This window comes from Corythoichthys intestinalis, chromosome 7 (genome assembly GCF_030265065.1).
Source record: "Corythoichthys intestinalis isolate RoL2023-P3 chromosome 7, ASM3026506v1, whole genome shotgun sequence".
In the NCBI taxonomy this organism is placed as follows: Eukaryota; Metazoa; Chordata; class Actinopteri; order Syngnathiformes; family Syngnathidae; genus Corythoichthys; species Corythoichthys intestinalis.
Genome location: NC_080401.1, coordinates 30,073,848 through 30,099,010, shown reverse-complemented (window position 1 = coordinate 30,099,010; position 25,163 = coordinate 30,073,848). Strand labels below are relative to the sequence as shown.

General features: G+C 37.1%; 1 protein-coding gene across 3 annotated transcripts in view; it reads left to right on the top strand.

Annotated features, from left to right (window-relative positions):
* The window catches only part of LOC130918368 (glypican-1-like), a 61,903-nt gene that overhangs the window by 31,229 nt on the left and 5,511 nt on the right, over window positions 1–25,163 (top strand). For 2 of the 3 annotated variants that reach the window (XM_057840043.1, XM_057840042.1), the window contains exons 3-10: window positions 11,594–11,752; window positions 12,446–12,663; window positions 14,835–15,008; window positions 16,450–16,615; window positions 16,695–16,825; window positions 20,099–20,239; window positions 22,981–23,111; window positions 24,654–24,829. In XM_057840043.1, coding sequence (XP_057696026.1) covers window positions 11,594–11,752; window positions 12,446–12,663; window positions 14,835–15,008; window positions 16,450–16,615; window positions 16,695–16,825; window positions 20,099–20,239; window positions 22,981–23,111; window positions 24,654–24,829 — 1,296 coding nt within the window. The remainder of the gene's footprint in view (window positions 1–11,593; window positions 11,753–12,445; window positions 12,664–14,834; window positions 15,009–16,449; window positions 16,616–16,694; window positions 16,826–20,098; window positions 20,240–22,980; window positions 23,112–24,653; window positions 24,830–25,163) is intronic. The other variant, XM_057840044.1, reaches the window with a different exon arrangement.

The following is a 25,163-nucleotide window of genomic DNA, read 5'->3' as shown; positions in this document are numbered from 1 at the left end:
AATACTTTCCTGCCTTTTATTTATGTTTGTCATGATGCGCTGCTGGTTAGAATTCTTTTGTTTCAGGGCCAGCTGTGGGAGCATTCGTGACGTCACACCGGCAGCGAGTTCCAGCTAATCAACACTAATATATAAACGGTGGCGAACCAACACAACGGCGCCGAGAGATTAGTTTGCTGGTCGCCATTCGCACATACTGCTTTCGAGCCGCTCTGTATTTGTCATCTAGGTCGTCAGACGTCTTAGCTTTGTCATCCTCTACCTTGTGCAGGTATCGAGTGTATTTTTGTTTGTCTTTTTGGCTATCTGCCCTTTGCTCAGTTTTCGCGTTTTTGATCCCCGTCGACCTGTATGTCACGGAATCCTTTTGTTAGTCCCACTTTTCCGCGTTCGCGAGTTTGTTTTGCTTGTGAATAATAAATCCCCGAACGCTTCCCTTCTGTTGTCTGTGTTTGGGTCCAACCTTGTTCTCCGCATTCGCGGACTGTAACAATGTTGAGTCATGTTTTGTTGTAAAGCACTTTTAGGGCCTGTCAGGTTTTGTAAAGGGCTATATAAATAAATTTGATTGATTAATTTGATTGATTGAAATGCCAACGTTTTTTTTTTTTTTTTTTTTACAATGCTCTTAATAGTTCGTACACATATTCCCACAAAAAACGACTAAATATACCTTTAACCTAAATTATGAATGTATTAAAAAAACAATAGCTCAAACAAAAACTTAGCTTATATTGAGCTTAACAGGGAGCAGCTGGATTCAGCCATGTGAAATGAGGCAGACCAGAGAGCACTGTATCCACCATATCAATAAAACTAAATGCAAACACTTTCAAAAAACCCCATTACAATGCCACTTTAATTAAACGAATACTCGAAGCAGCAACATTTAATTCGAATGTTTTTTTCCGAATAGAATACTCGGGTTAATCGATTAATCGTTGCATCACTAGTAATGTCATGTAATTAGTTGTAGGGTGCAAGGAGCAAGCTTTCAAGTTAGGCAGTTTAGATGAAGCCAGCTTATGTTCCTGACCAGCATCACAGCAGTACGTACGACAGATGACTTTCCGTTGAGAGTGTCTCCTGCGTCAAGACTTATCGTTTGCCTGGCTTCAAGGTGCTTGTTTGTAATATCGTACCAGTATGAGTTGCTGAATGGCTTTAAGCAAGTTTATACTTTTCATCTTCCTTTCTTGGGAACTGTGCAGTTGTAACAAGGTTACTATGGTCTTCAGTGAATCCACTTCTTCACATTCAATAGTGCCCCCTTGTCTCATGCAGTGACTATAAGTAAGTGAGTGTTGGCAGTTAAATTTGTGTCAGTGCATCGGTGAGTTCAGGAGAGTTGCCAATTTGCTTTTAGGGAATTAGCCACAAAGATAACCTGATTATCTATTCTTTAGAATGGTGTAGCGCAGGTCCATTGTAGTTTTACATTGCATTCTATAATGTACATTACGTTAATTGAGTCAGTTCCATTAATGTAGAGAATGCCGTTAAAGTAATAATAATAAAAAAACCTTTTCAGTTTAGATCATTGGTCTCATAACATGATTTAAGAGTGAAGCTTATTGTATTGAACCACCAAGGAGTTCACAGAGTATTGCATACAATGAAAACAAAAATTAGGGACTTGTACCCAAAAATAGAGCACTCTTAAACGATGATTGCATTATGTGCTGCATGCTTTTAAGAGAGCTTTGTATGCTATTTTAATCATGATTGACTTGTACAGCTGCAAACACAAATTATGATTGGAACAATAGTAAGATTACATGAGGTCATCAGAGAACCGAATAAAGCCTCTGTGCAATAAAAAGAGTTTTCCTACATATACATAATTTTACATCATCAATCTGTTGACTTTATGGCTTCTAAACCTAAATTCTTTACCAAACTGGACAAGACACATGGTTTTCTTTTTACAGAATTCTCTTAGCACTTAAAAGATTTTTTTTTTCTTTACTGCTGTACTGTGAAAAAATGCTATTATTGGTAACATTTTATATCATCATGGCAACAATGGCAACAACCCAAAATTATTACATTGCAAAATACATGCCTAAATCATGTAAACTCAAAGACAACTTGACAGAAACAGCTGTGTTACATTTGCTGATCTTTCAAGCAAAGTACTTTACATTGTCTTAGCCAGTGTTGTCACAGATTACTTAAAAAAAGTAATTTAATTACTGATTACTGATTACACCTCAAAAAAGTAATCTAGTTACTTTACTGATTACTTTATTATCAAAGTAACTAAGTTACTTTAAAAGTAACTTATCAGTTACTTTTTACCAATTTTTCTCCGTTTGCTGCCTCAACATAAAAATGACAACAGAAAAATGTCATCACATGTAATTGAAATTTTCACATAAGGCTTAATCTTTGAGTTAGCGGGCGTTAAATTAGTCGATGGAGTAGATTTCAACCACCATTGACTCGCGCTAGCTTAGCCACTCCGGAGCCCTGAAACTAACAAATAACTGACAAACTGCACAGAATTTGTTCAAATCAACTACAACGACTAAATAAACCCCCGCTAACTCCAAGATAAAGCCTAATGTCAAAAATTCTGAACTTCGCATTAAAATAAAGACCTAGCTGTTAAAATATTGTCTATAAAAGTTGTAAAGCAATAAAACAAACAACAAAAATTAATGAAATGAACAAGAATCTTACAACGTATTTCATAATGGGTCAAAATCATTTTTCAAGCTGATCATGTGACTAGCAACTTAGAGACTATCTTTTGCTTTGCTTACCCAAAACTACACCTGTGGAGGCAAGATGGATATTTAGAATTTCTGTAAACCTAAGCTTTCAAATGCAACCAACAACAACTGAGCTTGAACAGTTTTATACACATATATATGTTTATATATACATTATTGGCCAAAAGTTTGGCGACACCTCAAAGGTGGATACTTTGAAGAATGTAGAATATAAAACCTGTTTTCAGTTATTTCACTTTTTTGCCATTTCACACGTTTGTTCATAGTTTTGATGTATTCAGAGAGGATTTACAATAGTAGTGAATATATATATAAAATGCAAAAATGATGAGGTGTGTCCAAACTTATGACATTTGTTTCAGAGTCATCACCATGCTTTGCCCCCAGTCCCACAAAAGTCTTGTGCCTATGCTATGGTTACAAACACTAACAATAAAATGTGCATAAAGGCTGGTTACAAAAAGTAGAAATGCTGGCTGTCTTGGTACCTGTAGGCTTTGTTTTGAGTTTTGTCGCGTTGTGCTGTAATTCCAAGTGCTTCGTTGTTGAATTGGATGTCGAGTTTTTAGCGGCCGACAGTCTTTTTCAGCCAGCGCAAAGTTTGCAACGCACGGAGATATTTTTGTCATCTTTACTGGACAGAAATGTGAAGTAATGGCTATATTTCCAGTGAGCAAAGGCAGCCATTTGCGGTATATATCCTGCCTTTCACTGTTAGCCTCGCTGCCTAGTCAGAATGCTATGTTGTTGACCACTGTGGCAGACAGTGCTCAAACAACATGGTAATACACCTGACCCGTTTTTTTTCCCCCGATGAGAAAAGTGAGATGTGATGTCATTCCCAAACTCAAGAGCAATATTTTCTATTCAAATGCTCTTCGTACATGACTACAGTATTCTTCTTTCTACATACATTATGAGGCAAAAACAAAATAGTAACGCACAGGCACTAAGGAAACAAACGTTAATCGGATGACTGGCTTGGAAAGATGAACAGTAATGCGTTACTTAGTAACGCGTTACTGACAACACTGGTCTTAGCATATTTTTGGTTGTGTCACTTTTGTGCTCAGTTCTATCTTTTTCAGGAATTTAATGTATCGAATGCTGATTTTAGCATATGAGCAACTAGCAATGGTGTCTTTGTGAGAGCCACGTGTTAACACTGTTGGTGTCTTGGTGACATTTAAAACCGCTTCCCTCTGCAATGTCACGCAATTTAGGGTAGTCTTTCCATTGTCAGACAAATAGATACCTGTTCAAACTTAGTTTACTCAAGCATCTTTCAACCTTGTAAATTTTCCTGCATACATACTGGACTGTCTCAGGAAATTAGAATACACAATATTCTAATTTCCTGACTGTCTCAGGAAATTAGAATATTGTGTATTCTAATTTCCTGAGACAGTCCTGTATATATACACAGGACTGTCTCAAAAAATTAGAATATTGTGTATTCTAATTTTCTGAGACAGTCCAGTATATGCTATTCCATTGTAAAGGCAAAAAAACACAAACACGAAAGCATCAAAACCATCAAAAGTGTAAGATTAAATAATACTAGTTGAACAGCATGATCATCGAAAGTTTTTTACTTCACATGCAAATTACTCTGATACAGTAGTTCCTTTTTTTTTTTTATATGTTCATTGCTTATTAGGCGAAAGCAGCGAATGGAAAGGGGTTATTGGGCAATAGAAGAAAAGAGGGAGAGAGAGACAGATGAAGCACAGGAATTTTTAATACAGTGTTTTGATCGAACCCCAGGGGTTCGGTGAGTCAGTCTAAGGGTGAAATTTCGTTGAAGTTTAAGAAACGCAGGGCCTTATTTTTGGACGCTGACTAAATTGGGTCAAAGTGGTGTTTTAGACCAGGTTTTGGACTGCTTAGTCCGCAATTTACAGGCTTTATTCCAATTCTTTCAACTGCTAATCCGCTATCTAATGGAAGGAGAAACTGGTTTGCTCAGTGGAAGGTTGACTTTCACTTGGTATGAGGCAGTAGAACAGACCTACGCGTAACGTGCACTGCGTTGACATAAAAAAAAAAAAAAAAAAAAAAAAAAAAAAAACCCAACTTTTTTTGTCACATTTTATGCTATCAAAATAGTATGTGAGACAAGGATGCGATAGAATGAGAATGTCGACATGAAAACAAGAATAGAAACAGTGTGAACTGAATGGAGTTTAATTTCATTTTCCAACGTAAAAAGTAAATGAAAAGGCAAAATTCTCTGTTGTAAATTGACACTCTTTATTCATTGGATTTGTGAGAAAATTCCTGATTATTTTTTTAACATAATGACTTTGTGTACAAATTTGGCGATCATTTTGTGCAGGGTGTTTCATTAAATTTGAGATGTAAACATGACAGAAACTGCACGGTCAAGGTTAATGGTACTAAGCAGGTTTAATGTTGAACAATATAAGATATATTCCTCCAAATTTAAATGATATGCGCATTGGGCCAGTCTTGGTTTAGTGGTCTGATGATGCTGCAGGCATAAATGAGAGATAAGATAAATGAGATAAGATAAAAACATAAATTTTGGCCTGTTTAAAAACATGCTGTCCAAATGAGACGAAATTTAAATGGAAATTAACTTGGGTTTTAGTCTGCTAGCTTAGACATATCGATTTTAAATTTTGGAGGGAAAAAAAAAAAAAAATCTTATTCAAAGGGTTTGATTAAAGCACATGTGGAACCCGTGGGTTTTATACCTTTAGAAAGGTTAAGAACCATGGCTCTAATATATATTAAATTCTATATTACTGTCTGAATCCGAATTTCTCTTCAAATCCTACTAGATGAGGATGTTCGTTGTGATGTTGATGTGTCTTCATGTGCTGAACTACATTTCGTGATCTACAAAATCTACATGATCTAATAAATATAATAATGAACAGAGTTTGTAAAACAATAGAATCCCGTTGATGAATATGACATTGAAGCATATTGCTTTGTAGGCAATATATATATATCAGAGGTTGCGCTAGACATTTTCGTTGTCTGTCATTTTGACTGACAGGGTCATAAAAATCCGGTCATAGTCTATTTTTACCCGTCACTTAAATTTTTAAAATGATAATGATGACATATTCAATAGTATTTAGTATTCATTCATTTTTAATTAATATTGTAACGCTTGCTTGTTGGCGAAAAATTAGACACGGAAGTCGTGGTATTTTTCTCCCTTTTTACTCTGCTTACCGCCAACAACTCCGCCCCCAAAGAAAAAGAGACAACGATATAGACCCCAATCACCAACGTCACACAATGATCTTAATTGTGGTTGTCAGCCCAAAATCTTCTAAATATATATTAAATGCATCTTACCAGATATAAAAAGACTACTACATAGTCTGTGGTGATCGTTTGGTGCCCAGATTTCTTGTCGAATTACAGCAGTCCATCTCGCTCTCATCTTCGGGTCTCTCAGAATACGGTAGAACTTCAAGTCTCTCCGTCTATCTTCTCTGTTACAGCAACCAAACGCCACACACGCCTTCACCATTTTGATTATTAATATTAACGAGCAGAAAAACACGCCGTAATAGGAGGCATGTACGTAGCGGTAATGTGTAAACATGACGAGCTGACACACAATATGGCGGCTCCGGTCAGGGGGGCGGAGTTGTGACGTCATGTGATTGGGGTCTATACACTGGCGGCAATCTTGTCCATCAATTGGATGACGCGCTGGCACACCGGGTGCACCAATAAGAACCTCGCGTTGATGTGTCAATCACGGTGCCGCCGCCAGACCCCGGTGACGCTACAATATTCTGACAGAAGAGCCAACGACGTCATGCATTAAGAGAGACAATAGCTAATTAATATGCTAACTCGCCACCCTGTGGTCTGGGGTGTGAATTGCAACCTTTCAAAATGACGGACGGACTTCAGTTTTTTCCGTCACCGTTTTAAAAAAACGGACAACGACGGAAAATATCCGGTTAACGCGACCCCTGATATATATATTTATATATATTGGGATGGCGTGGCTCAGTGGTGGAGTAGTTGTCCCCCAAGCCAGAGGTTGTGGGTTCAATTCTCCATCCTGATGAACTCTCCTAAATATCCTTGAGCAAGATACTGAACCCCGCATTGCTCCTGGTGCTGTGTCACCTGTAGGTAGATGGCAATGTAGTGTAAAGCGCTTTGAGTACCTTGAGAGGTAGAAAAGTGCTATACAAGTATAACACCATTAACACCACCAACACCATGTGTGTACTGGTTTCTCCGTTCATTGGTAGCTATCATTTCACCTATGAAAATAAAATCCATTCGTAAATGTCACAGAATTTTAAATAAACCTAAGACATCCTTTCCAAATAGAATCAAATAAGTTGCTATCCCCTGTGTAATGACTCACATTCCAAGTGACTCTTGGCAGTCAGTGCCCAAGACTCAATGAAAGATTTATGGAGCGACAATGATGATGGCATCACCTCTTCTGCTCCACTTCTCCTGTTGGACAATTACTCCCTACCCCCTTCCAGCCCTCAGGCTTCCCAAACCCCTAACAATTCACTTACATTTCTAAAGAAAGGTGCACCTTGTGACCCATGAGCCCCACAACCACAACCACAATGAAATGAAAGTGACTGATGAACAAAGCTTTGGGTGCTTTTCTCACCTCATAGTTTAGGGTGTCAAACACATATTGATTCGAGGGCCACATTGACAGCAATTTGATCTCAAGTGGGGTGGACGATTACATTTTTGACCTGATAAATTACAAAAAAAAAAAAAAATCATGTTTTCCTCCTATTTTGAAAAAACAAATAAAATAATTTGATCTTTATTCACATTTACATATTATCTTGTTGCAATTAAAAAACAAAAATCAACAAAGCAAACAACAAAAATTATTTCAATTCCAACATTCGTATTTGCATATGTGCAGTTTGCAGATTACAGTGGAACAGTTTACCCCCCCCCCCCCCCCCACACACACACACACACTCAGCACAATCTTAATTTGACACATCACACCCTGCAAACTAGTGGGAACTCTTCAGAATGAGGGTGGAGTTTATGCCATTTATGAGTAAAAGGCATACAGTACATGTTGTGGTGCACAGTACATGAAAAAGGGATTTGAATAGCTGCTGAGTGGTATTTGCAATACTGTGTATAATCTACAAAAAACAGTTATACCGGAGGTAATTATTATAATAAAATGTTATATTCTGTTGACATGGACAGAAAAAGCTTATAGCCTAAAAGCCTAAGAGATTGGGCCCCCTGGCACCCTTTCTAGCCCTCAGGTCGTACATTAGATACACGCCTCTAAACCAAACATGAACACACCTACACACATTAAAAGATGCAACATCGCTCAGGCTTCCACTTTTCAAGAAGCTGATACTTAAAGGAGCTTCCTTGACTGTACGTCATTGATTTTATGGCTTATCGTCTAACCCTCAATAATACAAAAATAAAAAGAATATAAAACAAAATATTTAGGGGTGCTCTTTCATATTGTTTTTTCCTAGTTACCATTTGGCTAATTATTTTCAGTCACCAAAACTGCTGTTAACCACCAAATGACCATCATGACTTCTGCTCATGTGTCTTGCTGTACCCCCTCGCCCCCTTAAAAAAACCCCCAAAAAAACCAGTGGTATCGCTAGACAAATAGGAGCTTCTGATTTGAGTCAGTTCCATGATCGTTACAATTCTTAAGTTGAGTAAATTCACCCTACTACAATCACTGTTGTCACAGATTACTTGAAAAACGTAATTTTAATACTGATTACACCTCAAAAAAGTAATCTAGTTACTTTACTGATTACTTTATTATCAAAGTAACTAAATTACTTTAAAACTAATTTATCACTGACTTTTTACCAATTTTTTCCCCTTTGCCGCCTCAACATAAGAATGACAAAAGAAAAATGTGATCACATGTAATTGACTTTCCGATAATTGAATTTAAAGGGAAAGATCAGAATTCTTCACATAGAGCTTGATCTTTGAGTTAGCGGAGGTTTAATTGCTCGATGGAGTTGATTTCAACCGCCATTGACTTGCGCTAGCTCGGCCACTACAGAGCCCTGAAACTAACAAATAACAAAGAAACTGCATGGAATTTGTTGAAATCAACTGCACCGACTAATTAAACCCCGCTAACTTGAAGATTATGCCTCATGTCAAAAATTCTGAATTTCAGGATAGGGTTAACAGCATATCGGTGCCAATATAAAACAATGCAAATTGACTGCACAATAACGAACAACACACAAATGAATTGCACAGTGCAATAAACAAAAAGGTCAGGGCAGGCGCGGATGCGCGTGCACAACCCAGAATTACACCGTACACAAACGTGGATAATTTGGCTGCAAAACATGGCGGCAACTAAGCACTTTACACTAAATTGGACTTACAACACATCCCAAAGATGATAAATGAATATGTCACCTTACGGCATAAATGTGCAACACGAATATGACGTTAAAAAATGGTCGCAGACTTCGCGAGGACGAGCGGGAGTGACGACTCTTTGCCGTTGCAACGGCAAAGCTACGAAACAGCCACGTGTGTACCGGCTCTAACCCATCGCTGGAATCCTCCAGAATGAAGGAAAAATACTCACGTTCATTCATGGACCACACAGATCAATATTCCCTCACACATCTCCCCACTCACTTATTTAAAGAGGTTTTTGACATCATTGGCACACACGTTTTAAAAACTATTAACTGTAGTCTCCTTACTGGCACAATGCCATATGACTTTAAGCATGCAGTAGTAAAACCTTTAATGAAGAAAAGAGGCCTAGACTCCACCCTCTGTTCAAATTTTAGGCCTATCTCTCATCTTCCATATATTTCTAAAATACTAGAAAAGGTCATCTATAGTCAGCTGCTACCATTCCTTGAAGAAAACCAGATTTTGGAACAATTCCAGTCTGGTTTTAAATCCCACCACAGCACTGAGTCAGCACTTTTAAGAGTATCAAATGATATACTTTTGGCAACAGACTCTGGCAAGTTTGTTGTTTTAGTTCTTTTAGATTTATCTGCAGCATTTGATACCGTAGACCATGAGATTTTAATTTCTCGTCTTGAGCACAGTGTGGCCATTCAAGGTGTCGCTCTTGAATGGCTCAAGTCGTACCTAAATGAATGGACTTTTTGTGTAAAAATGGGCAATTTCATGTCCAAAAAGGCATCGCTCCCACACGGGGTTCCCCAGGGATCTGTTCTCGGCCCTCTTTTATTTTCGCTTTATTTAATGCCTCTTGGTTCTGTTTTTTGGAAACATGGTGTTTTATTTCATTTGTATGCTGATGACTGTCAGATTTATTTTCTAGTGGCGCAAAATGGCACTTTCTGTCAACTCATTGAATGCCTCAACGATATAAAGTCATGGCTTTCACTTAATTTTTTAAGTTTGAATGAAAGCAAGACTGAAGTCATGGTGTCCGGACCAAGTAGCCAGGCCTCCCTGAATGTGTACCTTGGTTCATTGTCTCAGTTTCTTAAAAACTATGTCATAAATCTGGGGGTCAAATTTGATTCTGATTTTAAATTTGAGAAGCAGATTTCTTGTGCTGTATGGGACTGTTTTTATCGGCTTCGCCAGATTGCTAAGGTGAAATCTATTCTTTCACGTTCTGATTTGGACAAATTGATTCATGCTTTTGTCATAACTCGGCTGAATTATGGTAACTCTTTGTATGCAGGCCTCGGTCAGGCTGCACTGGCCCGTCTGCAACTTGTACAAAACCCTGCTGCTCGACTCCTTACTAGAACCCGCAGGCGCGAACATATCACCCCGATTTTAGCATCTCATCACTGGCTCCCAGTACATTACCCGATACATTTTAGATATTACTATTTGTTTTTAAATGTTTGAATAATCTTGCGCCACCATATCTGTCAGAACTGCTTCAGCCTTACAGTCCAACCAGAACCCTCAGATCAGCTGACCACCTGCTTCTAGAAGTCCCAAGATCAAGGCTGAAGCTTAGGGGTGACCATGCAGTTGCGGTGATGGCGCCCAGGCTGTGGAACCAATTACCACTTACTATTAGAAAGCCCTTCACTTATGGATTACAAATCACGCCTTAAAACATTTTATTTTTCTTCAGCTTTTAATGTGCAAAGACTGTTTATGACCTCGTCTTTTATTTATTTTATTTTTTATGTGTTTCTTTTATCTTTGAATGTTAACTTATTTTGCTCTTTTATGGTACAGTGGAGAGAACAAGTATTTGATACACTGCCGTGTATCTCCCCACTGTATGTAAAGCACTTTGGACTCCTTTGCGGATTTTTTAGATGTGCTACACAAATAAAGTTGATTGATTGATTGATCTCAACAAGTGGCTGCATTCGGCTCGAATGTGCATCCGCGCTGGCACACGTCAGTCCCAAAACATTTAGCGTGTGTGACTTGAGACCAAAACATGAAGAGTGATGTGGGGTTTCCATGGAAACGAACACGAAGTGAAAACCTTTCTAACATTTTCTATTCAAAATACTCTTCATAAATGAATACAATATTTTTCGTTCTACATACATTAATGCAATAACAAAATAGTAACGCACAGACAATAAGGAAACTAACTTTAATCAGATTACTGGTTTGCAAAAATGAACGCGTTAGATCACTCGTTACTGAGGAAAGTAATTAGATTACAGTACGCGTTACTGACATCACTGACTACAATATTATTACTATAATTACAGCAAATAGATGTTGGGTCGTTAAAGACTAAGCCAATATGTGAAAAGGATCCGAGCCATGTTTAGGATGCTTAAGAAAAAAACATGAATGGAATTTTCCCTCATAAATGAAATGTAAAACTATTAGTTTCCTTTTTTACTTTACCATTTCAGGTGAACATCTTACAACCTGTCCCAAGGGTCCAACCTGTTGTACGAACAGCATGGAAGAAAACCTGGAGGTACTAAGTGGAAGAGAGACAGAGGGCCTGATCAGGGAGGCCGGCAGGTCACTGCAGGCCGCTTTCAACTCCCTCTATCGAAGTTTTGACAGTAAGTAGTGTGTGTGTGTGTGTGTGTGTGTGTGTATGGGTGTGTATGTGAGTGTGTGTTTTCAGAATGACACTATTACTGGATGAGCTTGGCAAGTTTGTGTTTGCAACAAGCTCTGGATGTGCTCTGCATCCAGCTGTAGCTTCAGTCGTAATTGCACGTGTGAGGGGGGGGATGTGTATGTCAAGTCCGTCGTGGGGACCCCTAACTGGGTGTTATAATGAGGGCAGAGTGAGGCAGACACAATGAAACATCATAAGCCGATCCACTGATCTTAAGGGGCGCACACACACACCCAAACACCCACCCACGTATGTGCACACCTACACACAAACGCACACACGCACACAAACACCCACCCACACACAAGCGAGTGTCCCCTAGGGCAGGGGCTGGTTCAGCTAACGAGCAGTTGACCCACTGAGGAGGCTGCTCTGCAGAACTGAGGAATAAAAGAATAAAGGAAAAAGGGAAAGGATCAGAAACAAAGACAGATGACTACAGCAGGACAAATGCTTACAGGTGAGGCGTGTCATATTGACAGACAAGATGAAATAAAAACAAGAAAGAACAAGAATTAGGAAAGCACAGGATACCTTTCTGAATATATTGTTAAAAATTTCAATGAAAATAACCGTATTCTTCAAATTCATCTCCCATGAATGTGTTTTTTACTTTTTTTCCTCCTAACAGACTATTTCACTGAACTTCACAGTCGCTCTGAACGTTCCCTCCATGAGGTGCTATCTCCGCTTGGTGCCTCATACTCCCAGAATACAAGACTTTACGGAGATTTGTACTCCGACCTGAAACAGTACTATCGAGGCTCTGCCCTCAACTTGGATGAGACGTTGACTGAATTCTGGTCACACCTTCTGGAACGCACCTTTAAAAGCTCTACTCCGAGAGATGTGCGTAAGAACTCTATCGTTTTGATCATTTGAGGTGGACAAAGTATACAAATAATTGCTAAACACAATGCCAATTAACTTTGGACATTGTTTATGAAAAGAGTACAATAAAGTGCACATCCTTATCCTATATTCAATTCAATAAATACACTTAAAGTACAAGAAACTCAGTGTTGAAAGTACAAACTATCGTTTTTTTTTTTTGGTTTTGTTGACATGGGAATAAGACGTTGCATAGACCATGACAACACTATACAAAGACACGACACCTCAACAAGGAACAGTTATTTTAGAGTAATAAAATAACACACAAGGGCCAAGTCATGTTTGGACAACCAACTATGTATATCTTTGAAATGTGTAAGGAAAGCAGCTTAATTGGAAAAAAACCCACTTGCATGTAGAGAACATGCAAACTCCACATGACTGAACCCTTGATCTCAGAGCTGTGAAACACACATGCTATCAAGTCATCCACTGCCTATGACATGGAAAAATTGTAAAAATACTTAAGTTAATCAGTAGAAACATCACATTTAATGTATTAGTGTTGGTTATATACAATAACTTATTGGATGCAGTTTGAAACGGATTGGCAATTTGTTGTATTCTTTTTTTATATACCTTTTACACAAGGGCGTAAGTTTGCATAGGTACAGTAGGGACACAACACTACCAACTTTTCAGGATGCTCAAATTATCCCCACCAACTTTTAAGCAACCTTATTTGCATTATATAATGACTTCAGTTATATAGGTCATTTAAATTGTCTTCCTATATGTTGTAGGGATAGAATTGATCCTACCATTATTAAGTGAATTACATTACTTTTATTATGTTCAGACTTACACTGACCCCTTACACTCGCTGAATGTGCCAGTCCATATTTTCCCCTAAAACGCACGTTTGATTGGCTGATGACTTGACCCAACCCCCCAAACACACACATTCACAGCCCGACAGAAATACAACATGTCGCCTACCACCCCCTTCAAAGACGAGGGATATTAGAAGTTTTTTTCTGCCAGCAGCAGCAGCCACTGTCAGTAATGTAAAAAGACATCAATGTTGCGGAGATGGGGAACACTCCACTAATTTTGCTACTGCTACAGTGCTTCGATTTTACTCACTGAGATTTCTTGAAATGAGAAAACAGCTAGCTGAAAATAAGCTTAACAGACCTATTTCAAGGAAAAAGTTTGTATATTTAATCTTAAAAGAAAAACTTGTTAGTCAGAAATGTTCTTAATTCAAGAATATTGTTCAAAACATTATTTGAAAGGATTTTTTCTTGATTTAGGTGAAAAATGATCAACTTTTAGATGTATGGGCTCAATACGAACAAATAGTAATAAATACTTAAAGTAAGTGGAAGAATCTGACACATTATTCTGTTAACTAGCCTTTAAGACTCAAAAAAAGATTGAGAAAATTATTTGACTAGATTTAACAAAAATTATCAGATTAAGACGTTATAAATTTGAAGTGTGAAAGTTAGTATAGGTAAATACAGATTTATTTTGCATTAATCATTTAGCCTATCAATTAATTAGGTTCATATTGGTGATAAATGTAGCCCTGACCCCCATTCACCAAATACAGTATGTTTGGTCTTATTAATGTCCCGTCCCCAGCAAAAAGTGTACATGCAGGTTATGCTGTGATATCGTCCCTACCAATATTTAGACCAAACCTATGCCCTTGATTTTACAAAACGTCCCAACTTCAGTGGGATTGTATATTTCAAGTGTTCTTTTATAGGATAAGCTAAATGTCAATGCCAGTTATTATGAACAGACCCGATCATTTCGAGTCAGTCAATTCTTTCAACATGGTAAATCTGTAAAATAAGTAATAATTGGTAAATGTCATTTTCCCCATAAAAATCAACATTCTAAAATACTATTTGTTTGAACTACTGAACGTCAATTAAAAGGATTTGATGTTAGCAATGACGATTAAACTCAGTCTTATTTTTATGTTAAATTCTCTCAATAGTGTCGACACACCATCACACCATGTGCATTATTAAGGAACAAAGTGTACAATACCTTAATGAATATGTTTTCACAACCACCGAATTTATTTTATTTAATCCCACACAAAGTAAAATTGACTAAAAATGAATATTGAAACTATTTTTTATGCCTTACTGTCACCACCCTTGTAGATCATCCTGTCTGAGGACTACCTAGAGTGTGTTGCTAAGCAACAGGAGACCTTGCGACCATTTGGAGATGTCCCCCGGGATATGAAAGAAAAGGTTATACGGGCTTTTGTCACAGCCAGGTCGTTTGTCCAGGGGCTGATCATCAGTGGGGAGGTTGTCAGAAAGGTCTCACAGGTGAGTAAGTTTTGTATTACTTGTATTGTGGAAATATCCTCTCAAACAGTTCACTGTGGGGGAAAATGCCAGCACATTCTTTCCTTTACTAGTTTCTACTTTTCTGAGAGACTATATGTATATGGCGGAAAACACAGACAGGGCTGAAAAAGCAGTTTGTGCTCTTGCACCCCTTTTTAAAATATACCGCTGTATTTCAATCCAAAAGAACTGTTGTGTTTGATAGAACAATATGTCTATATGCTGCCATATCAGTTTCATGGTGCATTAAGCCCCGAACTATTTTTAATTTGTCCGCTTTACCCAGGAGACCCCCGATTACAGACACCGCACAACCGCTTTTGTTTCAATCCAGCCGTAAAAAGAAGATAATTATATTTATTATTCGAAATGTCTATCATTTTTAGCTTAGAATTATTAATTGATGTCTAATATTTAGCTTAAAAAACAACAACGACTTTATTAAATTATTCACTCACATATTTTAAACTTTTAAACAAATACTTCACAATGAAAAAAATTGTGTCTATAAATAGGTCACGGATATCTACCTCATAACTATCACTTAATTGTATTTTTTTTTTTGTAACTGGCGCATTTTCCCCGATATTTTAGATGATATATAATCCAAACAAAGAAAAATTGGGGGGGGGGGGGGGGGGCATTTAAAAGGGTAAATATTCGAAAAACAAAATCTTGACACTCCCTCTCTGTTATATTACCGTGTTTTACCCATAAAATCCCCCAAAAGTCCGGCTGTGGCCATTCACAGCTTGACACTTGGTTATACATGCTACAGTTTTTATACATGTACAGTTTTTGGATTGAAACAATGTAAGTACGCGATAATATCTTGTTAAAATCATGGTGTCTTTAATTATGCTCTGTCAGGCTCTCGCCCCGGTTTAGAGGTTTAATTACAAAAAAAAAAAAAAAATTAAATGCCTTCCTGTTTGAATTTTTGTCCCACCAGAAAAATTTGATTTTAAGCTTTCCAATGATGTATCATACATGCATATAAGACAATTTTGAAATTTGGCCAAATTGGGGGTCTCAGAGCGGAACTCAGTCACCTGAGTGTTGTCCGCCATATACAAATATATAGAATATAGCAATTGTATTTTACCGTGGAACTGCAGTTTAAACCTGATCCTAATTCTGGAGATTATTTTGGTCTGAAGTTATACTACAATTTAACTTCACAATCACAAATGAAAACTTTGAATGATAATCAATATTGTTCTTCTGGCCTGAGCACAGAATGTCACTATCAGCAAATTGGAAACATCTTTCCAATTGATTCACACTTGATTTGATCATTTCTTCTTCTATTACAATCTTTTCTTTAGAATTTCCTAGTCTAAGCTTGTTCTTGTAAAGAGTGTTACTGATCCAAGTTGCAAGTAACGGCATTGTCAATATGTACTACCGTCCTTATCAGGTTCCTCTGAGTCCAGAATGTGTTAAGTCCTTGGTGAAGCTGGTTTACTGCCCACACTGCCTTGGTCTCGCCTCTGTCAAACCCTGTGACAACTACTGCGCCAATGTTATGAAGGGCTGCCTCGCCAACCAAGCTGATCTGAACCCAGAGTGGCAGAATCTTATAGGTAAAAATATCAAAACATACAGAAACAACAAAGAAAGGTAGAAAAACTAAATCTTGATGAACTGAAATCATATCCTCAGATACCATGATCCAGGTGGCATCTAGTTTCAGCACAGAGCCCAATCTTGATTTGGTTCTGTCATCCATCCCTTCGCAGATCTTTGAGGGTGTCTACCTGCTCAAGGAAAACATTGACACATTTTCAGCCAAAGTAAGTTAATCTTATTTTTCTTGCCTCGATAAAAGTAAAACATACTACTTACAGTACATACTACGGCATGTCTGAAAGTAAACCATCATTGTTAGTTTTCATTCCATTTTTTAAAATTGTATTGATGAAACAATTTCATTCAACAAATAGGAAGTCTTAATCCTCATTTTTTTTCATCTTAAAATCCTCCAAAACTTTGTAATTTTTAACAATAACAAAGAAAACAGAGTAGGTATTATACCCTCGTGAAAAAAAAATGTCGGTACACCTGTTTTCCATTTATCCTCTTTAGCTTTTCCCTTCAGCGATCACTACAGCGAAAAAGTTGAGTCGCATGAAAGATTTGGCGCACAGGGTTTTGCGCCGAATGCCCTTCCTGCCGCAACACACAAGTGGTACTCAGACCCAGGCCTCTACAACGGCAGCATGCCGCTCAGAATACTGAGCTACTACCCGTGTTTGTATCCCTCTTTTAATGAAAGAAAAAAAAAAAAAAAAACCACAATGGTCCCTGAAATCACTTGAAACTTACACAAAAAAAAAAAAACCCAAACAGTAAAAATCAGCCATTACTTTTAAATTTGTGTTCAACAGAATTATTATGAAAGAAAAACAAAACAAAACAAAACACAAAACAAATAAATAAAATAAAATAAAAAATGCAACCAGTCTGGATAAAAATGATGGTACCAATAACTCAATATGTGTTGCTTAACCTTTTTAGGCAAACACTGCAATCAAACAATATCTGCTAGGGTCAATGAGAATTCTGCAGCTGTCAACATTTATTTTGAACAACTCCTAATGAGTAAACTGGTCTGACTGTTTGAAGAATGCTCCCCATAGAATATTTTTTATCCTCATACAGATGTTCATTGGGATTTGGACCTGGGCTCCTGAAAGGCCTCTTTGGAATACTCCAATGCTGTTTTCCTTAGTCATTCTTGGGTCTTTTTATGCCTTTTGCATCCTATTGGAAGACCCATGAACTGCGTCTGAGACCAAGCTTTCTGAGACTAGGCAGCACATTTCTCTGCACAATGCATTGATAGCCTTAAGATTTATTTGTACCTTGCACAGATTCAAGAAACCCTTTTCCAGATGCCTCAAAGCAGCCCCAGACACAATCAAGCCTCCTCCATGTTTCACTGTAGGGACAGTGTTCGTCATCTGGTGAAGACACCCTTCAGACGTAAGACAATTGGAGCAGTTTGCTCTGTAGGCCAAAATAGCTATGTACAGGTCAGGTGCAGAAGTCTCATTAACACTTATTACAGAAATCGTTTGATTGCAGTACTTGCCTCAAAAGGTTTTGCAAGAAAATATTAACTAATGGGTGCCTTCATCTTTGTCCAGGCCGGTTTCATCACTTATTATTATTGTGATTATTATTATCTAGAATTCTGTTGGATGAAAATTAAGTAATGGCTGATTTTGATTGTTTAATTTTGAATATATATAATTTGCAAGTGATTTCAGTAAACAGTGTTTTTCCTTTTATTAACAGAGGGATACCAACGTGTACTGTATATAGTTTAATCAAGAATCTACCTTTACAAATTAACTTTACAGAGCAGTGGGCTATAATGTCTTTGATACAAATGTGTCAGTTACCATCTTAAATCAGGACACATTTCTTCTGGTAGAGATATAGTGGATGAGTCACAATGAGTGATAATCAGTGTTGTTAATCTTACTGAAAAAAAGTAATTAATTATAGTTACAAATTACTTCTCCCAAAAAGTAATTGCGTTAGTAACTCAATTACCTGAATGTAAGAGTAATTAGTTACTTGGCAAAGTAATTGTTGATAATTACTTTTTTTTTTTTTTTTTCCCCTCAAAAAAAAAAAAAACAAAAAAACAAAACAAAACAAAAAAAAAAACATTGGCCACACTATGTGAAGTTTTTTGGTACAATTGGCCCGAGCCCAATTCTTTACCCTAATTTACTCTTTACCCTGAATCAACTGTTAAAAGTTGTTAGAATTGCTCCCATTATTGCATTAGTTCCCTTCTCTCTACTTTCGACATATGAAAGTTTTAAAACTGTTTCATCATTTAAAGATAGATTCAAGTCAAGATTTTGCCGATTTAGAAGTATTTTATATAAAAAGTTACTTAGGTTCGCTAGGAAGGTTCTCTACAACAGAGCCGTCCTAAAAAGTCTACTGCTTCAAGATGGCGGCTGTCTACTAACGCATTTAGTGCCATGTCTGTCATTTTGCATCTAGTTGTATCTATATAGAGTACATGTGATATCTACCATGTCTACCATATCTACCATAACATGCGGGCGTAGTTTGTAGGCTATCGGCTACAACATGTATTATTGGAGCTACCTAGCATCGCGTTTGCTCGGCGTCACAACTTTCTTGCCTCCTCCCAACTCCTGCTCTGCTCTGTCGTCTCGGTGAGTCCGTCTCCCTCAGACTTTTCGACCAATATAGTAACGCATGCCTTTCCGTCCGCAGTAACGGTAACGGCGTTGCCAAGATGAGAAAAGTAATTAATTAGATTACCCACTACTGAAAAAAATAACGCCGTTAGTAACGCCGTTATATTGTAACGCCGTTATTAACAACACTGGTGATAATAACAGTAAAGTCCTTTCAGTCTTGCATATTTTTTTATTTTTATTTTACCCCTTGATACTCCAGGGCACTTGAACATATTGGAGGTCAGAGTAAAAGATTCAGGGTAGATTCTACAGTATATATTTCTGAACTGTTAACATTAAGTTGTGGTTACTTTATTGTCAATCCATTTTCGATGTGTATTAAGAGCTAAATATATATATACTATCTTTGCAATGTCTGATTGTTTATGTACCTAATTGCATTGTTCAAACATAATGTATTAATTCATGGAATCCGTTTATGAATGGAAAACATAAAACTTGAAAAATTATCACTTTTAATGTGTATAGAGGGACATCTAGTGTTGAATTTTCGCTGCTGTTTTAAAATTCATAAATTCTACTAAATGACCTTGATCCACCTAATTAAGGCCACCAAGGGAAGCGTACATGGTTTGGATTAATTTTAAAGCTGTTTTGTATTTTTACAGCTGTGTGCCTTAGTCACAGTGATTGTGAAATCTTACAAATCTGTAAGTCTGTATTATTCTATTTGACCTTAGATACCTTCTGGACTATAACCCTGTGGTTCTGGGCATATAAGTAAATACAGTATATACTGTTCATTTTTGCGGCAGTAAAACGCTTATTTGGGATTAAAAATTAATCTGTACATACCTATTTATCCATCACTAGGTGTATCAGACATGTGGAACTCCAGTTGATACAGGCACAGGAAGTCCTACGGTTCATGAGTCCAAGAAAAAGAAGAGCGGCTCTCTGGCTGCTTCAGAATACAAACCCTCTCCCACAGTAAGCCTCAGACTCGAAATGCAGGTGTGTTTCAAATGAGTCTTCACATGATTCCATTAAGATTGACTAACTACTGGTATTATTAGTGTTAATATGTAGCAGGCGGTGAAGAAGCTCAATATTTGAGTACCTACATCTATGTTAGAATACTGAAAATGACACAGACTACACAGTAAAATCACGAGTGTTAATTTAGCTCAGACAGAGTTAAAATCTACACTTTTTCTGAGTTTATAAAATTCTCACAGGGTCTGAGTTAGTTGCACTCTGGATTGTGTTAACATATTTACTCATTAATATTGTTAAATATCTGATATTGTCAGTGTTATTAACACATTAAAGTGTACAGTGGTACCTCTACTTACGAAATTAGTTGGTTCTAGAAGTAGTTTCTTAACTTGGAAATTCGGTAAATAGAGACACGTTTTTTATATACAATCTGTTCCAAGCCCACCAAAATTCAGCCATAAATCTTTTATAATCCATAAAAATACATCAAAACGTGTAACAAATAAATGTTACAATTAGATCATTGCACAATAAACTCAAAATCTGAGTTGAGCATAATGGAAAAACAAGAATAAAGAATCAAAGCTAATACACTCAAGTAAAGCTGTCGGAAGACGTGGGGCGAATGAAGAGGATGCTGGGATACACACATACAGTGGAAGTCCCTCTTAGCCAATTGGATGCCAGGAATGCTGGGCAATAGCCAATTGGAGAGCAGCTATAAGTATGTTACGTTCAGTCAACTCTGAGAGCTGCGAGTACCAGCCATACTGTATTTTCTTTCTTAAGAAGAGGCAATATTTTCCCATTGAGGCATGTCTTAACCTGAAAATTCTATATGTACAGACGTTCTTAAGTAGAGGTACCACTGTGCTTTTAACAATTAATTGTAATTACTCCTTTTCACCGTTTCTTTTTTAAAAATTTTATTTACATTCATGGTGTTTTGGTGTTGTTTTATGACACATGAAAGTGCATTTTTAATACTAAAATGTGTTATTTTTTTAGAATAGCAGTGTTAATTATATATATTGTATTATATGATATATGGCGGAAAACACAGACAAGACTGAATAAGCAGTTTCTGCTCTTGCATTCCTCTTTAAAGGAATCAGTTGCATTTTAAGCAAAAACAACTGTTGTGTTTGATATGTCTATATGCTGCCATATCGGAGTCATAGGGCATTAAGCCCCTGAAATATTTTTAATCTGTCCATTTTACCCTTGAAACCCCCGTTTCCAGACGTCGTGCAACTGATTTTGTTTCAACCCAGCCATAAAACGAAGGTAATAAATTATATTTATTATTCAAAATGTCTGCTTTAGCTTTACGTTAGAATCATTAATTGTTGTCTAATATTCCGTGAAAAAAAAAAAAAAAAAAAAACATTAAAAAAATTATTCACTCGCATATTTTAAACTTTTAAACAAATTACGTCACAGTGAAAAAAATGTCTGTAAAAAAATCACGGATATCTACCTCATAACTATCGCTTAATTGTAATTTTTTTGTTACTGTTGCATTTTCTCCTTTGTTAGATGATAAATAATCGATCCAAACAAAGAAAAATTGGGAAAAAAAACGTTTAAAAGTGTAAATATATGAAAAAGAAAATCTCGACCACTCCTTAATGTCTGCGATTTCTGCATCGCGATCCTTGTTATATTACCATGTTTCACCCATAAAATCCCCCCAAAATCCTGCTGTGGCCATTCACAGCTGTGTCTTGACACTCAGTGATACATGCTACATGGAGTTTTTGGATCGAAACAAGGTAAGTACGCGATAATATCTTGTTGACGTCTTTAATTCTGCTCTCGCGTACGCTCTCACCTTTTTTTTTTTTAAAATGCCCTCCTGTTCAAATTTTTTCTTCCCCCAGAAAATTGAGCTTTTAAGCTTTCCAATGATGTATCACACGTGCATATCAGACAATTTTAAAATTTTGCCAAATTGGGGGTCTCGGAGCGGAACTTCAAGTCACCTGAGTGTTTTCTGCCATATATTAATTGTGCTGTTGTTAAGTTTCTGCATGAGCAGGGAACTCAAACACAGAAAAGGGGGCAAGAGGCAGGTAGGCTGTAATACTGAATTTAGGAAACTGAAAGCAAATTGAGCTCAATCGAGAACTGTCTGAATACTAAAAGGTGGATAAGGCTGGATTCAAAAACGTTGAGTTGAGTCGTTGATCTGATGATGAAGTGAGGCCAAGGACTGGTTTTAGTATGCTATGGATTATGATTGTCTGCACCTAGTCCCAGGTTAACTCATCTGTCCAACCCTGTAATGAGAATGCTGACACACCCACAAATACAGGGAGTAAGAGGAGCGGGGCTCAGGGTGAAGAGCCCCTAACAGTTGTTTCCTGACACATGCACTTAAACTGGGTGTGGCTAATTAACTCTGCTAGATGTACATTTAACTCTGCTAGGGGTGTTTGTGTCCAACTCACTTAATTTACACTGCGATATTCATACTGCTTGTGTTAAAACAACACCCAAATCAACACAGATCAACTCAAACTAATGTACACTGGTAAATCAACTCCACAGATTCTTCTGTGTACTACTTTCCTATTGGTGTGACTGTCAATGTGAATTATTGTCTGGAGCCAGCCTCTGAACCTAATGTATCTAGGTCAGATTGGCTAGACTCACACTTCTACAATGATGCTTAAATGGATAGAGCCATAGATTGAAGCATGACTGTTTTCATTTTGATTTTCATGTTTGGGTGTAATTATTGTCATTCGCAGGTGTCAGATCTCTCTAGTAAATTAAGGGAAATGAGGCAGTATTGGCTTCAGCTCCCCATGGCACTTTGCAGCAAATTGGCAGCAGGTGGCGCCAGCAAGGATACATGCTGGAATGGGATCACAAAAGCCAGGTGGGAAAGAAACATGCATTGTAGTCAAGCATCTTCATCTCTCATTGAATGGTGTTTGTTCAAACTCTCCCTCTTGTTACATTTGCATGGATATACAGTAAATACCCAGTGTAAAAGCACATTGTGTATTGTGAGTTATAGTTTGTTACAGCTGGATTTTTTTTTGGTCACACTTCTTTTATATTAGAAAAACTCAAACCGTAAAAACTAGGGTCGTTCCGATCATGTTTTTTTGCTCCCGATCCGATCGTTTTAGTTTGAGTATCTGCCGATCCCGATATTTCCCTATCCGATTGTTTTTTTTGCTCCCGATTCAATTCCAATCATTCCCGATAATTTTTCCAGATAATATACATTTTGGCAATGCATTAAGAAAAAAATGAATAAAACTCGGACAAATATATACATTCAACATACAGTACATAAGTACTGTATTTGTTTATTATGACAATAAATCCTCAAGATGCATTTACATTATTAACATTCTTTCTGTGAGAAGGATCCACGGCTAGAAAGACTTGTAATTCTTAAAGGACAAATGTGACTAAATATTGCCATCTAGTGTATTTGTTGAGCTTTCAGTAAATGATACTGTAGCCATGCCTAAATGCATGATGGGAAGTGGAACCATGACTGTGCGTAGTGCTACCAATTGATATATCTTCTCTGCGTTGGGAAATAACATAGGGTGTTAAGAAAAAGATCAATTACTACCTTGCTTCACCACATTGCTTCCCATGATATTTCTAATCATAAGGAGAGGGATTGGAAGGCTTTAGCCAATTAAAAAAAGGATCCAAAGGCTGCCAAAATTCACTCCACTCATTTTATGCTGCCTTTTTTAGCTCTCTATATAGGTAAAACGGCGCCATTACAGATTGAGCGTGACAATGTGTGAGTGGGTTGTGCAGCACATGCATTAATTGCATTAAATATTTTAACGTTATACATTTTTTTAAAAAATTAATTACCGCCGTTATTGGGATAAACTTGATAACCCTACCTTAAGCCTAAACTAAAGACTCTGGATGAGTGTAACATATTATGTCTGTAACGTTAAATACAATTAGAAAACAATTTAATTAAAAAAAAATATATATATATTTTTAAAAAAGGCATGTCCGATATTTTTTTGCCGATTCCGATACTTTGAAAATGACGTGATCGGAACAAATAGTGTTGAAGATGTTTTATTATCATTCATGAAATGTATTTAACCTGGAAACAGCATGCTTGCTAAGAAAAGCAAGAGACTTCAAAGCAGACTGTAAATAATGGTGTTTCATATTTTATGCATTTTCTTTCAGCTTCAATAATTTCTTTCAAACACTAAACACACTTTTGCATGTGTCGACTTACATATGCATACACACAACATAAACACACAAGCACAAATGCACACGCAGTCAATCAATCACGAAGGATAAAAAAAGAAGAAGCACTTTTTCTTTTAAAACATAACTTTTCTTTTTAATACAATGAAAACAGCACTAGTCCTTTCCCTAAAGTTATCTTTATTTCTACTATTTTTACTTCCTCAAGATACCTTCCTGAAGTGATGGGAGATGGCTTGGCTAACCAGATCAACAATCCAGAGGTAGAGCTTGACATAACAAAGCCAGATATGACAATCCGACAGCAAATAATGCAACTCAAAATTATGAGCAACAGGCTAAAAAATGCCATGGATGGGAACGATGTAGATTTCCAGGATGCAAGTGAGTACATTTTATGAGGGGGAAATGTTTCACGTTTTGATTGATTTAAATATGCATGGCATTTTACTTTTTATTTTTTATTTTTTAAACCATCCCTGCAGCTATGGAGTGAACATGACATGAAGCTTAAAGCTGCTTTGCTTGTTTACAAATAACTTATTGACTCTGGCAAATGGATTTAGAGTATGCTAATTCCTATACTGATCTGGTGTTGTAATCTTCTTATAGAGGTGTGAAAACACCACTAGCAGTTGGAATAAGTTGCTCTAACTTGCAGCTGTCCCAACTGCACAGGAATCGATACAGCACTGTTAAAATCAAGCTGCTGCAAGCA